The sequence below is a fragment of the Carcharhinus amblyrhynchos genome, chromosome 10 (genome assembly GCF_965287045.1).
Source record: "Carcharhinus amblyrhynchos chromosome 10, sCarAmb.v2.hapA, whole genome shotgun sequence".
Classification (NCBI taxonomy): domain Eukaryota; kingdom Metazoa; phylum Chordata; class Chondrichthyes; order Carcharhiniformes; family Carcharhinidae; genus Carcharhinus; species Carcharhinus amblyrhynchos.
Genome location: NC_137333.1, coordinates 101,450,107 through 101,466,364, shown reverse-complemented (window position 1 = coordinate 101,466,364; position 16,258 = coordinate 101,450,107). Strand labels below are relative to the sequence as shown.

The window sequence follows — 16,258 nt, the reverse complement described above, 5'->3', positions numbered from 1 at the left end:
AGAGAAGGTTACGAGGTGACCTAATTGAGGCATACAAGATGATCAGAGGGTTAGATAGGGTGGACAGTGAGAGCATTTTTCCTCGGATGGTGATGGCTAGCACAAAGGGACAAAGCACTAAATTAAGGGGTGGTAGTTATAGGATGGATGTCAGAGGTAGGTTCTTTACTCAGAGGGTAGTAAGGGCATGGAATGCCCTGCCTGCAGCAGTTGTGGACTTGCCAACTTTAAGGGCGTTCAATGGTCAGTGGATAAACATATGGATAACATTGGAATGGTTTAGGTTAGAGGGTCATTAGATTGGTTCCACTGGTTGGCGCAACATTGAGGGCCGAAGGGCCTGTACTGCACTGCAATGTTATATGTTCTAAATGTCACACGAGGAAAACTACAGTCATTGCAGATTTGCTTTCAATCGCTTCATGCTCTCACCCCTCTCTATAACCTCCTCAACCCCTACAACCCTCTGAGATTTCTGCGCTCCTCCAATAATGGCCTTTTGTAAATTCCCTAAATTCTGGAATTACCTGCTGAAAGCTCTGCCTTCTTACCTTTATCTCCTTTAAGACTCTTCATAACATCTACCTCTTTGACCAAGCTTTTAGTCATCAGTCATAATATCTCCTTATCTCTTCGGTGTCAAATTCTGTTTGGTAGTCACTTCTGTGAAGCACTTTCAGATGTTCTACTACATTAAAGGAGCTATATAAATTCAAATGTTGTTGATAATGGACATGAAGTCAGCAGGAAGGTTATCTTGCAATCAGGGAAGTTGACAATTCAGTTTTGGATTTTTCTTTATTCTTTCGTGAGATGTGGGTGCTACTGGCAACATCAGCATTTGTTGCCCATCCCCAATTACCCTTGAATTGAGTGTCTTATGAGGCCATTTAAGAAGGCAGTTAAGAGTCAACTCCATTGCTGTGGATCTGGAATCATTCGCAACCATGATGTGGAGATGCCAACATTGGACTGGGGTAAGCACAGTAAGAAGTCACACAACACCAAGTTAAAGTCCAACAGGTTTATTTGTAGCACAAGCCACAAGCTTTTGGAGCACTGCCTGTTCATCAGGTGAATGGGAGTTGTGTTCACAAACAGGGCATATAAAGTCACAAACTCAATTTACAAGAGAATGGTTGGACACATGAGGACGGCCTCAACCGAGATCTTCGGTTCATGTCATACTATTGTAACCCCCCGACTTACCTGGGCTTGCAAAATCTCATTAACTGTCTGGCTGGAGACAATATACATCTCTTGTCCTGGCTGGAGATAATACTTTAGTCTGTGCTTGGCCCTCTCTCCACTCGCATTGTGTGTACCTTTAAGACTTGATTACCTGTAAAGACTCGCATTCCAACCATTATCTTGTAAAAGTTTTCTTCTGGAAAAATCACCCAGGTTGCACATTTCTGATCTCTTTTCAACATGAAAAACTATAGGTTCATAAAGTAGAGAAGGAGGCCAATCAGACCATCATTCCTGTGCCAGCCCTCTGAAAGAACTGTTCAGTTAGTCCCATTCTCCTGTCCTTTCTCCAAAGTCTTAGAATTTTTCCCACCTCAAGCGTCTATCCAGTTTGCATCTCAAACACATGTCTTTACAGAGGTTAGAGATGAAATTGATCTGCCCAAGTAATATAAAATGGGCTTGTATCGAATGGGAAGTGCAGAATGAGTTAGACAATGAGTCCCACCCTCCCAAAGGTAGGGGGAGTCTAAAACTAGAGGACATAGGTTTACAGTGAGAGATATAGAAGGGTCCAGAGGGACAATTTTTTCACAGAGGGTATCCCACTTAGCCATCACCTGTAGCTTGATCCCTACCCAATCCCATTGCACCCTATCCTGGGGTTTGCCCCCTTACCCAATCCCATTGCACCCTGCCCTGGGGTTTACCCCCTTAACCAATCCCGTTGCACCCTGCCCTGGGGGGGGTTTATCCCTTAACCAATCCCATTGCACCCTGCCCTGGGGGGGTTTATCCCTTAACCAATCCCATTGCACCCTGCCTTGGGGGGGTTTATCCCTTAACCAGTCCCATTGCACCATACCCCGGTGTTTCGTCTCGCCCTGAGACACCAGCCCCGAAGAAGCAGCCGTCTGGAGAGGCCTCGCCCCCATGAATAAGCCCCGCCCGATACTCTAGGCCCCGCCCCTATGTGGAATCCCCGCCCCAGTGCCGAGGCCCCGCCCCTCCCACGTGTCGCGATGCCGCCCCCTCCAGTCGCGGGGCTGTCAGAGAGGCAACGGCTGAGAGATAGAGACACAAACCGGGACAGAGAGAGAGAGGGAGCGGCTCAGGCCTGAGGGGAGAGAGCGCCGGCCGGCTCCTGTGGATCCGCGGCTGCAGACTGATTCATCCCCCCTCAGCACCCCCCCAACCCCATTACCTCACACCGTTCCGTCACCTCACTCCCTCCTACATTTCCTCCTCTCCGTTCCACCCCCCCTCACCATCTCCTCCACACCCCCCCCTCACCATCTCCTCCACACCCCCCCCTCACCATCTCCTCCACACCCGCCCCCCCTCACCATCTCCTCCACACCCCCCCCACCTCCTGCTCCACACCCCCCCCACCATCTCCTCCACACCCCCCCCACCATCTCCTCCACACCCCCCCTCACCATCTCCTCCACACCCCCCCCCCACCATCTCCTCCACACCCCCCCCCACCATCTCCTCCACACCCCCCCCTCACCATCTCCTCCACACCCCCCCCACCATCTCCTCCACACCCCCCCCTCACCATCTCCTCCACACCCCCCCTCACCATCTCCTTCACCCTCCACCGTCTCCTCCTCCCCCACCTCCTCCTCCACACCCCCCCTCACCATCTCCTCCACACCCGCCCCCTCACCATCTCCTCCACACCCCCCCTCACCATCTCCTCCACACCCGCCCCCTCACCATCTCCTCCACACCCCCCCTCACCATCTCCTCCACACCCCCCCTCACCATCTCCTTCACCCTCCACCGTCTCCTCCTCCCCCACCTCCTCCTCCACACCCTCCCCACCATCTCCTCTCACACAATCCCTCCCTCCAAACTTGCCTCTCCCTACTCCCCACCTCACCCCCCCCGCCCCCCAGCTCCAAATTCCCCTCTGATCCACTGCCCGCAGGTCTGAATCCACCCTCTCGCCCGTCAGGTGGCTTCCTACCCCTGCGCCGCCTGTCCAGTGCCGGAGGATGGAGGATGTTCTGGTTTCAGTCGGCGTCCTGGCCAGCGTGGTGACGGTGTGCCAGCTGCTGCGCCACACGACAAGGGAGCTGCTGTGGCCCCGCCGGCACTCCGGTGGGAGGCAGAGCTGCCCGAGGCCGAAGGCCCTCCTGCTGGAGGTGGCGGGCGAGCTTCTCTCCACCTTGCAGCTGTGCGTCTGCACGCACGAGCTGCGGCTCCTGGGGCGCTCCGGGCTGCTGGGCTGGATTCCAGGGCTGGCCTTCACCTACACCATAACTATCGTCCACCTCGCCACCTTCGACGGTGCCACTTGCAACCCCCTGAGCTGCCTGGAGCAGTTCTTTTCCGGGCAGAGCAACGGCCAGGTGACAGCCAGCAAAATGCTGGTCCAGTTTGGAGCTGCCTCGATAGCCCGACAGCTGTCAGAGATGGTGTGGGCCATGGACTTGTCGGACCTGCACTGGCACCGTCGCCTTCACCAGTCCGAATGCACCTCCGCGTTGAACACCACCATTGGCCAAGGGCTGGTCGCAGAGTTCTTCTGTGCCTTTGCACTGAGAGCCGCCCTCTTCAGGTTTCAGTGCCTCGAGCAGACACACAAGATACATGCGGTGGCTGCGATGATTACCTTCCTCGTGATTGCAGGTGGGTACGGTGCATATAGAGTCATAGAAGCCCTTCGACCTAACTTGTCCATGCCGCTTATTTGTTTAAACCCCAAACTAGTCCCAGTTGCTCGCATTTGGCCCATATCCCTCTATACCCATCTTACCCATGTAATCTTTTTAAAAGATGAAATTGTACCTGCCTCTACTACTACCTCTGGCAGATTGTTCCAGACACTCACCACCCGCTGTGTGAAAAAATTGCCCCTCTGGACACCTTTGTATCTGTCCGCTCTCACCTTAAACCTATGCCCTCTAGTTTTAGACTCCCCTACCTTTGGGGAAAAGATGTTGACTATCCAGCTGATCTATGCACCTCATTATTTTATAGGCCTCTATAAGTATGACCCAGCTTGGGTCACTGTGCGGATTCTGTACATACTCCCCATGCCTGTGTGGGGTTTCCTTAGGGGGTGCCATGGTTTCCTCCCACACTCCAAAGATGTGTGAGTTTAATGTTTACTTATTTATTAGTCACAAGTAGGCTGACATTAACACTGCAATGAAGTTACTGTGAAAATCCCCGAGTCGCCACACTCCGCCTGTTCAAATACACCAAGGGAGAATTTAGCACAGCCAAAGCACCTAACCAGCACACCTGTCAGACTGTGGGAGGAAACCGGAGCACCCGGAGGAAACCCACACTGACGCGGGGAGAATGTGCAAACTCCGCACAGACAGTGATCCAAGCCAGGAATCAAACCCGGGTCCCTGGCACTGTGAGGCAGCAGTGTTACTGTGGGCCATGCTAAATTGCCCCTTCGTGTCAGGGTGGTCTAGCTAGGATAAATACATGGGATTATGGGGATAGGGCCTGGATGGGATTGTGTTTGGTGCAGCCTCGATGGGCCAAATGGCCTCCTTCTGCACAATAGGATCTATGCATTCCAAGGAAAACCACTACTATGATCGTAATTGTTTAGCCAATTGCCATCACTCCCTTTCCACTACTCTTGAGTTTTACTTCTATTTGTATTTGTTTCTTGGGAGATGGTCATCGCTGCCACAACCAGCATTTATTGCCTGTGGGCCTTTGTCCTGAACTCCTGCCAGTACTTTGATCAGCTGAGTGGCTTGCTGGGCCATTTCAGAGAGCATTTGGGAGTTGACCGCATTAAAGAAAGTATGTGCTTTTTATAGCGTCTTTCTTATATTCACGACGTCTCAAAGTGTTCTACAGCCAATGAGGTACTTTTGTAGTATAGTCACTGTTGTAAAGTAGGAAACACAGCAGCCCAGAACTAGAGGGCACAGCCTTAAAAGAAGGGGTGGGGGTCAGTTTAGAACAAGAGCTGAGGAGGAACTTCTTCACTGAAAGGGTGGTGAATCTCTGGAATTTTCTGCCCATTGAAGTGGAAGAGCCTACGTCGTTGAATACGTTTAAGTCACGGGTAGATAGATTTCTGATCGATAAGGGAATTAAAGGTTATGGGGAGCAGGCGGGTAAGTGGAACTGATCAACTTCAGATCAGCCGTGATCTTATTGAATGACGGGGCAGGCTCGAAGGGCTAGATGGCCTACTCCTACTCCTATTACTTATGTTCTTATTTGATTACAGCAAGCTCCCACAAACAGCAATGTGATAATCAGCAGATAACTGAGGTGGCGGAGGTGCAGGATTTGGCCTCAGCAGGCTCTGTACCCACCCTCCCATCCCCCCACGATCCAATCACCGCCAGGGCCACAGCAGCACTCTGGCTGAAAATGTCATATGGACTCAACATTAACTCTCTTTCTCTCTCCACACTCACTGTCAGACCTGCTGAGTTTATTTGATTGACTTGGGGAATAAATATTGCCCAAGACGCCAGGAATAGTTCCTCTGTTGCTATAGCTTCCTAGAGACTAGCCAGCGATCGTTGTCCTAGACAGCGACTCCTGCTGGAAGCACATTAATGTGGGTGTTAGAGGAGGTTATGGCTGCAATAGTTGAATAGTCCCAGCTGCTTTTAGGCTGATGTGAAGAATTCACACCTCAGTGTGGGACTGGAATGTTCCTGTATTCCTGGAGCGTGATAGTGTCCTCAAGGAACAGGAGGAACATTGGAGCAGGAAGAGGTCATTCAGCCCATCTAGCCTGCTCTGCTGTTCAGTTACGTTGTGATTGGTTTTTGCCTTAACTTCATCTATTCGCCTTGATTCCCCAGCTTTTAATACCGTTGTCTAACAAAAGTAATAAAAAAGAGAAAATGATTCCCTTGTAAAGTGGAAAGAAAATTGCTGGTAAAAATTACTTCCTGTGTTTGAAAAGGTATAGTTTGCCACTTGAGTTGAACAACAGGGCAAAAAAAGCATGTTCATAGAATCCCTAGAGTACAGAAAGAGGCCATTCGGCCCATCAAGTCTGCACCGGCCACAATCTTACTCAGGCCCTATCCCCATATTCCTATTTACTTTACCCACTATCCTCTCTAACCTATGCTTCTCAGGCCACTAAAGGGCAATTTGGCACGGCCAGTCAACCTAACCCACACATTTTTGGACTGTGGGAGGAAACTGGAGCACCTGGAGCAAACCCATGCAGACACGAGGAGAATGTGCAAACTCCACACAGACAGTGACCCAAGCCGGGAATCGAACCCAGGTCCCTGGAGCTGTGAAGCAGCAGTGCTAACCACTGTGCTACAGTGCTGCCCCATTCTAGGGAAATGTTGGTTAATTGTTTAGCTTAATAATTGTACAGTTGAATGAAAACTTGCTGAAGGGTTAAAGTCTGATTTTGAAGGATGTTCAGTTGCTGAACGAATGATCTAATGATTTCCAGGTAGATGTTTGATCCCATCCCCCACTCTAACTGTTATTGGTGGTATTTTGGGGAACTGGCTACGCTGCTTTTCAATGTCTACTGCCCCCACCCCAAAACTTGGTGGGGGGCCTCACTTGGGGGAGGCAACAGCTGGATTATGGGGCTAATGGATATAATTTGAAAGGTTGACAAAGCTGGGATTCATGAAGGCAGATAGATTTGTCATTTATATGGTGTCTTTTACAACCACTGATATCCCAAAACTCTTTCCAGCCAAAGTAGCAGTATAATGTTATTGGGAAGGGGTAGAATCTGTGCATAGCAAGCTAAGAGCAGTGTCATAATGACCAGAGATAATCTGTTTTATTGATGTTAATTAACCAGGACACCAGGGAAATCTCTCCTGCTTGTCAAAGCAGTGCCGTGGAGTTTATTTTTCGCCTGTCTGAGGTGACCCTCAGTCTAACGTCTCATCTGAGCCGTGTGATGTTCTTTTTTGAGCTAAGAGGGGCTGGTTCAGTGCAGAGCTGAAAGCAACTCATTAGAACGCCAGAACATTTGTATGTCTAATGTGTGTGTAAGCAGTACCTGATCCCTGCAGGAATCCTAAAGCAGTTGGAGCAGCGGCCGCTGTGTTTGCTAGTCAGTGATGCAACAAATTGCATCTGAAACACAATCGGGATTCTGGGATGAATGCGGTTTCAGCCTTTGATGTGATTGATGCTCAGAATTACATAGTGTACAGTGCAGATAAAGCCATACAGCCCAGATAGTCTGTGCCAGTCCTTATACTCCTCCTCCCACTCCTTTTCCTCTGTCTGTCACCAAATCCTCGACTCCTTTGTTCTTCATGTTGATCCAGCTTTCCCTGAAATGCCTGCCTCACCTGCTGCTAGCGGTAGTGAGCTCCACGTTCTCACCACACTGGGAAAAGAAATTTCTCCGGAATTCCCTATTGGATTTATTAGTGACCATCTCATATTGATAGTTGGATAAAAGCAAATTACTGCGGATGCTGGAATTTGAAACCAAAAAAGAGAAAATGCTGGAAAATCTCAGCAGATCTGACAGCATCAGTAAGGAGAGAAAAGAGCTGACGTTTTGAGTCCAGACGACCCTTTGTCTATGATAATCCCTGATTTTGGTCTCTTCCCCCATACACAATAGGAAACAGCATCTCGGTGTAGAAAATAGCAGCAGGAGTAGGCCATTCGACTGTTCGAGCCTGCTCCGGCATTTGTTTTGATCATGATTGTTCATGATCAGGATCCATTGCCCCTTTGCTGTCACATTCATGTAAAGTCTCGTTGCCTTTGTTTACCCTGCACTTTCCTGAGCTTATCTTAATTAAGGCTGCTAAATACCTGCCTGCCATGTGTTGCTATGGAGCAGGATTTCTCCTTGGCTTGAGTGGAAAGCTGATTCACACTGCACTGCTCACATTCAGGCGACTCGGGACTTTTTATCGTACTCATTCCTCCCCCACCACAATTTTCTTGCCATCTTGTATAGGGGAATTTCACAGCAACTTCATTGCAGTGTTAATGTAAGCCTGCTCGCAACACTAACAAATAAACTTGATAAAGGAATTGCCCTTCATGTGTGAACACATGGTGAGTGTTGGCAGCTGTTCCACAACAGGGGCTGCATAGCCATGCTAACCCATAGAATCCCTACAGTGCAGGAGGAGGCCATTCGGCCCATCAAGTCTGCACCGACAACAATCCCACCCAGGCTATAGCCCCGAAACCCCACACTGCTGATCTCCCTGACACTGAGGGGCAATTTATCACGATCAATCCACCTAACCCACACATCTTTGGATTGTGGGAGGAAAACAGAGCACTCGGAGGAAACCCGCACAGACACAGGGGGAAAGCGCAAACTCTGCACGGATAGTGACCCTGAGCCTGGAATTGAACCCAGGTCCCTGGCGCTGTGAGACAGCAGTGCTTGCCACGGTGCTACCTGTGCTGCGAAGGAATGGGTCATTTGAACAACTGTGTCTCCCCACCATCACGGCACCAAAGTCAGGTTGTAAAGAATCTGGTACCTTGCCCACAGAGGGATGAAATCAGGTGTCAAAACAACTGGTTAAACTGCGATTCTTACTCTGGAATGTGAAAATTGTACGCTGAGCAACCCCCCAACCTCCCCCGCCATACCTCCCATACCTCCTGTGTTTGAGTGATTAGCACCTCAGGGTTGGACCTGTTGGTTTCGGAGCAAAAGATGCTATTGGCCACATTTCTTACCACAACATTTGGAGAATTTTGCAAAGGTACCACCCGTGGTACTTCTCCAGTGATTTGAGGTGCCTGCAGTAGGTTGTCCCAACTCTCTGCGTTACAAAATGTCACAAAATCTATGTTCCCTATTGCTTTAAAATACTGAACTTGGCTACAAAGCACATTGGGACATCCTGCAGTTGAGAAAGATTGTCAGTAATTTTGGTTTGATTTATTGTTGTCACGTATTAGCATACAGTGAAAAGTATTGTTTCTTGCACGCTTTACAGACAAAATATTACCTTACATAGAGAAGGAAAAGAGAGAGCGCAGAATGTAGTGTTACAGTCACAGCTAGGGAGTAGAGAAAGATCAACTGAAAGCAAGGTAAGTCCATTCAAACTGACAGCAACAGGGAAGAAGCTGTTCTTGAGTCCGTTAATACGTGACCTCAAACTTTTGTATCTTTGTCTTGAAGGAAGGAAGTGGAAGAGAGAATGTCTGGGGTACGTGGAGTCATTAATTATGCTGGCTGCTTTGCGGAGGCAGTGGGAAGTGTAGAGAGTCAATGGATGGGAGACTGGTTTGAGTGATGGACTGGGTTACATTCACAACTTTTTGTAGTTTCTTGCGGTCTCTTCATTCTTTCTCTTCCTTTCTTGTACTGTGGGATAAAATTAATCATATCATGGAAACCCTACAGTGCAAAAGGAGGCCATTTGGCCCATTGAGTCTGCACCGACCACAATCTCACCCAGGCTTTATCCCATATTTAATCCACTAATCCCTCCGACCTATGCATCTCGGAACACTAAGGGGCAATTTAGCATAGCCAATGCACCTAAGCCACGCATCTTTGGAGTGTGGGAGGAAACCAGAGCACCCAGAAACACGGGGAGAACCTGCAAACTTCGTACAGACAGTGACCCGAGCAGGGAATCAAACCTGGGTCCCTGGAACTGTGAGGCAGCAGTGCTTGCCACCATGCCACCCACAAAGCAAGCAAGATTCAAGAGGTGATTTCTCTGGGCAGAGAAGGAATTGGGATGTTGTGGTGGATCTGTCAAAAATGGATTAATTTCTTGACCGAGAGGCTTTTTCCTGCTTCTGTTGGCTTTATCTCTTCCTTCTCTCAGAATGTGGGCATGGCTGGCAAGGCTCAACATTTATTGCCCATCCCTAATTGCCCTCGAGAAGATGGTGATGAGCCACCACCACCTTGATTATAATATGATTGAGTGGGTTTGCTTTGCCGTTTCAGAGAGCACTTCAGAAGACAATCACATTCAGGAGTTAACATGTAGGCCAGACAAGGCAAGAATAGCTGATTTCCTTTCCTAAAGGAGATGAGTGAACCAGGCGGGTTTTAGTCCAAAGATGTGCAGGTTAGAGGCTAAATTTCCTCTTAGTGTCAGGGGGATTAGCAGGGTGAATACACGGGGTTACGGTTGGGCTTGTTGTTGGTGCAGGCTCGATGGGCTGAATGGCTTCCTTCTGCACTGTAGGGATTCTGTGCTTATGACAGTCGGGTAGTTTCATTAATACAACCTTTTTATTCCAGGTTTGATCTTGCCTCTCAAAGTCATTTTGACAGGCTGCCTGTTAAGTAACATTACTGCAGTGCCATTCTGTCTCTGTATGTTAAATGGGTTTGGATAAAATGATTTTCCTCTTTGCAGCTGGAGACCTGACAGGGGCTGTGTTTAACCCCGCACTGGCTTATTCGATCACTTTCAACTGCACTGGAAACACGTATCTTGAATATTGCTTCGTTTACTGGCTTGGACCCTTCATGGGTAAGGAGATATAGAATTCTAGAATTGTGACAGCATAGGCAAAGGCTATCTGGCCCATTGCATCCCCAGCTCTCTGCAGTGGCAACTCACCTCGTCCCAATCCTCCAACTTTCCTAACGTTTATTCTCTTCAGATGAAATAGTGAAAGCCATGATTGAACCTACCTCCACCATACTCTCAGACAGCGCACAGGGCGGCACGGTTAGCGCTGCTTCCTTACAGCACCAGGGACCTGGTCTTGGGCACTGTCCATGTGGAGTCTGCATATTCTCCCCGTGTCTGTGTGGGGTTCCTCTGGGTGCTCTGGTTTCCTCCCACACACCAAAGATGTGCGGGTTATGTTAAATTGGCCATGTTAAATTGCCCCTTAATATTAGAGTGCTAGCAGGATAAATATGGGCAGGTTACGGGGATAGGGTCTGGGTGGGATTGTTATTGGGCAGGCTCGATGGGCTGAATGGCCTCCTCCTGCACTGTTGGGATTCTGTGATTCTTAAATGTCTTATTTCCTGGTCTTACTACTTTCAGGGACTTTGGTTCATGCATTTTGTGTGCTGTTGTCTCATTTGCTCCTACTTTTGTCCCTTCCCCTTCTCTCAAGGTGCAATGACGGCGATCTTGTTGTTTGGCACAAAGTCAGCACCTTGCACCAGTGCAGACACAGATGTACAAGAGGCCAAGGAGAAAAGAGCCTGAAGGGGCAGCCTGGGGTTGTTCGAATGAATTATGGACTTTATTGCCTTCTGGAGATCCATCAGAGGGAGAGGAAGAGTTACTGTAAATAAGAATTAGTCGTCTTTCAATTTCACCAGCAATGTTGAGTAACGAGGGACTGTCACGAGCAGCATTATTTGGCTTGATTCAATGGGATCATCAGAGTTAATCGCCTGCGACATTTGCAAGCTCAGATGACCTGAGTTACTTTGATATCTGTGTGAATCTGTCCCACAGTGAAGCATTTTTAATACTTTAACAAATCAGTCAAAAATATCAATAAATGACCAGCAGCATCTTAGCAATTCAGTTCCTCTTCTGTGTCGTATAATGTTTGAAGAACCACTTGTCTGCGGATGTGTGTCAGGAGATCAGAGTTCACACACAGCCAGTGGTCTACTTTCCGATTGGGACCATGAAAGATTAGACTCTGTCAATGATTTCACTGGCTCAGTGTCACGCTGAGCTCCACAGACACGCAAAAGTTTGCAGCTCTTATGCTGAGGTCTATACACAGACTCTACCAAACTAGTATATCCACGGTACATTGGGGCAGAGAGGAGAATGGCAGTGATCTGAATGTTACGACGAGAAGGAGGAGAATAATTGTGCATCTAAGATGATTCTCAGCGGACTTTGAGACTGCCCCGTTTGACCAAAATAGCAGTGATACTAGGTGAGCGAGGCCACGGAAAGGCAACACAAAGCTCTGATCATTACCCAGTGACCATCCTGCTTGAAAGAGATCTTGAGAACGAGGCATTGTCAGTTGACACTCATTGCTTAGGCTCACACACGAAGAATGATTGCTTGGGCAAGGATTCAGAGGACATCTAATGCCCACAAAACCATGGAGCAGACTGAGTCAGCGCCTTTTGGAGAGGGGAGTATTTTTCATGATAATGTGGTAATCTATTGTGTGGGGCTTGACGAACTTTATTGAATTGCCCTTTCGAAGAAGGGTTTATTTACACGGAAGGAGTGACTCTTGGGTGTCTTGGATGCATCGGAAGATATTCATCTGATACTGAGCCTGACGTACTTTTGATATATTTCCTTAGCACATTCCGATTAAGCAATCAATCCTTGACGTTGTGAAGAAATGTTCATGGATAAATTTTTTAAAAAGTTTAAAATTGATAAAGATTAATCCAATCTACTTTGTCCATTATTTCCAAAAACTTTTTTATCCTTTCATAGGATGTAAGGGTTGCTGGCAAGGCCAGCATTCATAATAACATAGAAGATAGGAGCAACAGAAGGCCATTTGGCCCTTCCAGCCTGCTCTGCCATTCATCACGATCATGGCTGATTGTCCAACTCAGTAGCCTAATCCTGCTTTCTCCCCATAACCTTTGATTCCATTCACCCCAAATGCTAAATCCAGCCACCTCTTGAATACATTCATTATTTTGGCATTAACTATTTCCTGTGGTAATGAATTCCACAGGCTTACCACTCTTTGGGTGAAGAAATGTCTCCTCATCTCCATCCTAAATGGTACACTCCGAATCCTCAGACTGTTTCTGGTTCTGGACTCCCCCACTATTGGGAACTCTCTCCCTGCATCTACCTTGTCTAGTCCTGTTAGAATTTTATAAGTCTCTGTAAGAATACTGCCCTCATTCGTCTGAACTCCAGCAAAAACAATCCTAACCTATCCAATTTTTCCTCATACATCAGTCTCGCCATCCTCAGAATCAGCCTGGTGGATCTTCACTGCATTCCCTCGAGAGCAAGAACATCCTTCCTCAGAAAAGGAGACCAAAACTGCACGCAATTTTGTAGGTGTGGCCTCACCAAAGGCCCTGTATAGTTGCAACAACACATCCCTGCTCCTGTATTCTCAAACTCTCGCAATGGAGGCCACCTTTACTGCCTGCTGCACTTGCATGCTTAACTTCAGTGATGGGTGCACAAGGGGACACCTAGGTCCCACTGCACACTCCCCTCTCCCAATTTATAGTCATTCATGCAGTAATCTGCCTTCATTGCCCAGTATGATGCTGGCCAGTCCTCAGTTAGTGGTTTGTTGAATGAATGTCATGGCCTGAATTCTTGCAGCTTGTGCATTGAGAACAGTAGCGTTTATCCATTGTAATCCTGAGCTGAATGCCCGTGATGGGCATTCGGCCTCTGATCTTTGGGTAAGCGTTCTCCAAGGCGACCTTCACGACACGCGACAACGCAGAATCGTTGAGCAGAAACTGATAGCCAAGTTCTGCTCGTGATGACGGCCTTAACCAGGATCTTGGTTCATGTCACATTATCTGTAACCCCCACAACTTGCCTGGAGTTGCAAAATCTCACTAACTGTCCTGTCTGGTGACAATTCACACTTGTGCTTGGCCCAGTCTCCACTGACATTGTCTGTACCTTTAAGACTTGATTACCTGTAAAGACTCGCATTCCAACCATTATCTTATAAATTGAGTTTGTGTCTTTATATGGCCTGTTTGTGAACACAAGTCCTCACTCACCTGACGAAGGAGCTTGAGATTCTGAAAGCTAGTGCTGCCATATAAACCTGTTGGACTCTAACCTGGTGTTGTGAGACTTCATACTGTGCTTAGCCCAGTCCAACGCTGGCATCTCCACATCATGTTTATCCATTGTGATAGTGGTGGTGCCCACAGTATGTGCCAATGCCCCTGGTTGAAATAGTTCAACCAGCACATTAGAAACTTTGCTTAAGGGTCAAGGCAGACTACACTGATCATGGGGAATGGATTTGTTTCCTTTTTTTTGGTGCCAACCCCTGATTTTAACTTAACCCCTCCCCTGGTGTAATGCGGTGGGTTTGGATTGGACACCTGTTTAGAGGTTGATAAGACTTGTGGTTGGGCAGGGTGCAAAATGGTGCCTAACCCAAACCCTGCCACCTCTTCTATTCCCATCAAGATGTTTAGATTAAAATCAGGACTGGTCAGCATAAAGCTCATCCTGGCCTGGTTCAAGGTTGAATGAATGTTCCTCTATGTTATACTGAAGCCAATCTACATTGCTGAGAAGAGCAATCGCTAAAACACCGGTGTGACGTATTTACATTTCGAAAACCTCCATATGCAATTGGAACAGGTGAGGGTCGTGACACCAAGGAAATTAAACAATTCCAATAAAGCTTTTGCCTTTGCCTTTCCCTTTCCCTCAGTGGGAACTGCTTTGCTCTTAATGTGTGTCATTGCGTACAGATTTAACCACATTACAAAGCTTACCAAGTGCCTTAACTGTATACATTGACAACAAATATTAGTTGCTCCCCAGATGACCTATGAGGACAGATTGTACTGTTTGGGCTTATAATTGCTGGAGTTTAGTTAGCTGAATAATCAGTTCTAGGGCTCAGTAAACTGATCAATTTAGCAGAGGTGCTAATGCAAGACTGGGCTTAATCATAGAAACCCTACAGTACAGAAAGAGGCCATTTGGTCCATCGAGTCTGCACCGACCATAATCCCACCCAGGCCCTACATATTATACACACTAATCTCTCTCATCTACACATCTCAGGACACTAAAGGGCAATTTTAGCATGGCTAATCAACCTAACCCGCGCATCTTTAGACTGTGGGAGGAAACCAGAGCACCCGGAGACACACAGACACGAGGAGAATGTGCAAACTCCACACAGTGACCCAAGCCAGGAATCAAACCCAGGTCCCTGGAGCTGTTTAGGGAGGTTATTTGTTTGTTTTGATGTGCAGGTTAGGTGGATTGGCCATGGGAAATTGCTCTTTAGTGTCACGGTAAATGTATGGGGTTAGTGAGATAGGGCTTGGGTGGGATTGTTGTTGGTGCAGACTTGATGGGCTGAATGGCCTCCTGCACTGTAGGGATTCTATGATTCTTGGATTTTCAGGCCTTCTCAAGGTCACTTCAAGTCTATTCTTTGTAACTCTCATTTTAACTCAGAGTCTATTTTCCCTCTCTCTTTTGGCTTAACAGAACCTTTCCTGATCCCTGTCTTTGTCCCTTACCTGAGACTTCCTTCTGGGTCCTTCTCCCTGCGCCCTGCTCCCTGGGAAACTTGCTTGGTTATGGCGCACTGGTTCACGTCATCTGGTCTGCTTTTCCTGACATTCTTCTACCTGGTCGCACTGGGCCATTCTGCAGCCCAGAGAACATAAAATAGGTAGCACCATCCAGTGCAGCAGTACCCAGCCAGACCCAAGGTTCATAGGAAATTGGAGTTCCTGATCTCCAAACTTTGGGTTAAGATAACTTAGGGTTTCATCACCAAACTAAAACTGGTGAATGGAGTTCAGGTACTCAGCCATGATCCAAGTGGAATAGCAGAACAAGATAGGCTGGAAGGGCTGAATGGCCTCCTCCCATTCCTAGTATTGAAACATAAGCAGTTCAGCAAAGATCCATTGAACTCTCCTTCAAACGTTGGGGTGAATTACTCAGAGAAATAGGCAATCGAATGTAGAATATCACCTTTGTTGGACTTGGGGAATTGTGAATTAATGGAGAGGAATTCATCCCTGTATTTCCCCGATAAGACAAACAGAACTGTCAAAACACAAAACCTGCTGGGCTTTTGCATTCTTATCTGCCGTGAAGAAACATGTTTAATTGGTTGTGGACAATATGGACATTGTTAATTTAAAACAAAAGCCAAATACTGCGGTTACTGGAAATCTGAAATAAATCTGCTGAAACAGATGGTAAGAAGTTTCAGGTGACGAAGGGGCAGCGAGCGCTCCGAAAACTAGTGGTGTTTGCTACCAAATAAACCTGTTGGACTTTAACCTGGTGCTGTGAGACTTCTTACTGTGTTTACCCCAGTCCAACGCTGACATCTAAGCCTCATGAAATTTTATAACACATTTACCTCAGATTAGCATTTCCATGTCTTGCTGCTGTTTTTATGGATTTGAATTCTGACAAGTGAGTATTTGCATCTGTCGCTTACGGTG

At 47.6% G+C, this 16,258-nt stretch overlaps 1 protein-coding gene across 1 annotated transcript; it reads left to right on the top strand.

Annotated features, from left to right (window-relative positions):
* Positions 1-3,106: 3,106 nt before the first annotated feature.
* Positions 3,107-16,048, top strand: aqp11 (aquaporin 11). The gene is made up of 3 exons (XM_080197675.1): positions 3,107-3,831; positions 10,506-10,622; positions 11,224-16,048. The coding sequence occupies exons 1-3, from the start codon at positions 3,195-3,197 to the stop codon at positions 11,316-11,318; spliced, it is 849 nt and encodes a 282-aa protein (XP_080053801.1). The 5' UTR covers positions 3,107-3,194; the 3' UTR covers positions 11,319-16,048.
* The last annotated feature ends 210 nt before the right edge of the window (positions 16,049-16,258 follow it).

Coding starts and splice junctions, on each gene's coding strand:
- aqp11 (XM_080197675.1), top strand. CDS start 3,195: ATGGAGGATGTTCTGGTTTCAGTCGGCGTCCTGGCCAGCGTGGTGACG. Junction 3,832..10,505: donor TACCTTCCTCGTGATTGCAG/GTGGGTACGGTG, acceptor TCCTCTTTGCAG/CTGGAGACCTGACAGGGGCT. Junction 10,623..11,223: donor CTGGCTTGGACCCTTCATGG/GTAAGGAGATAT, acceptor CCTTCTCTCAAG/GTGCAATGACGGCGATCTTG.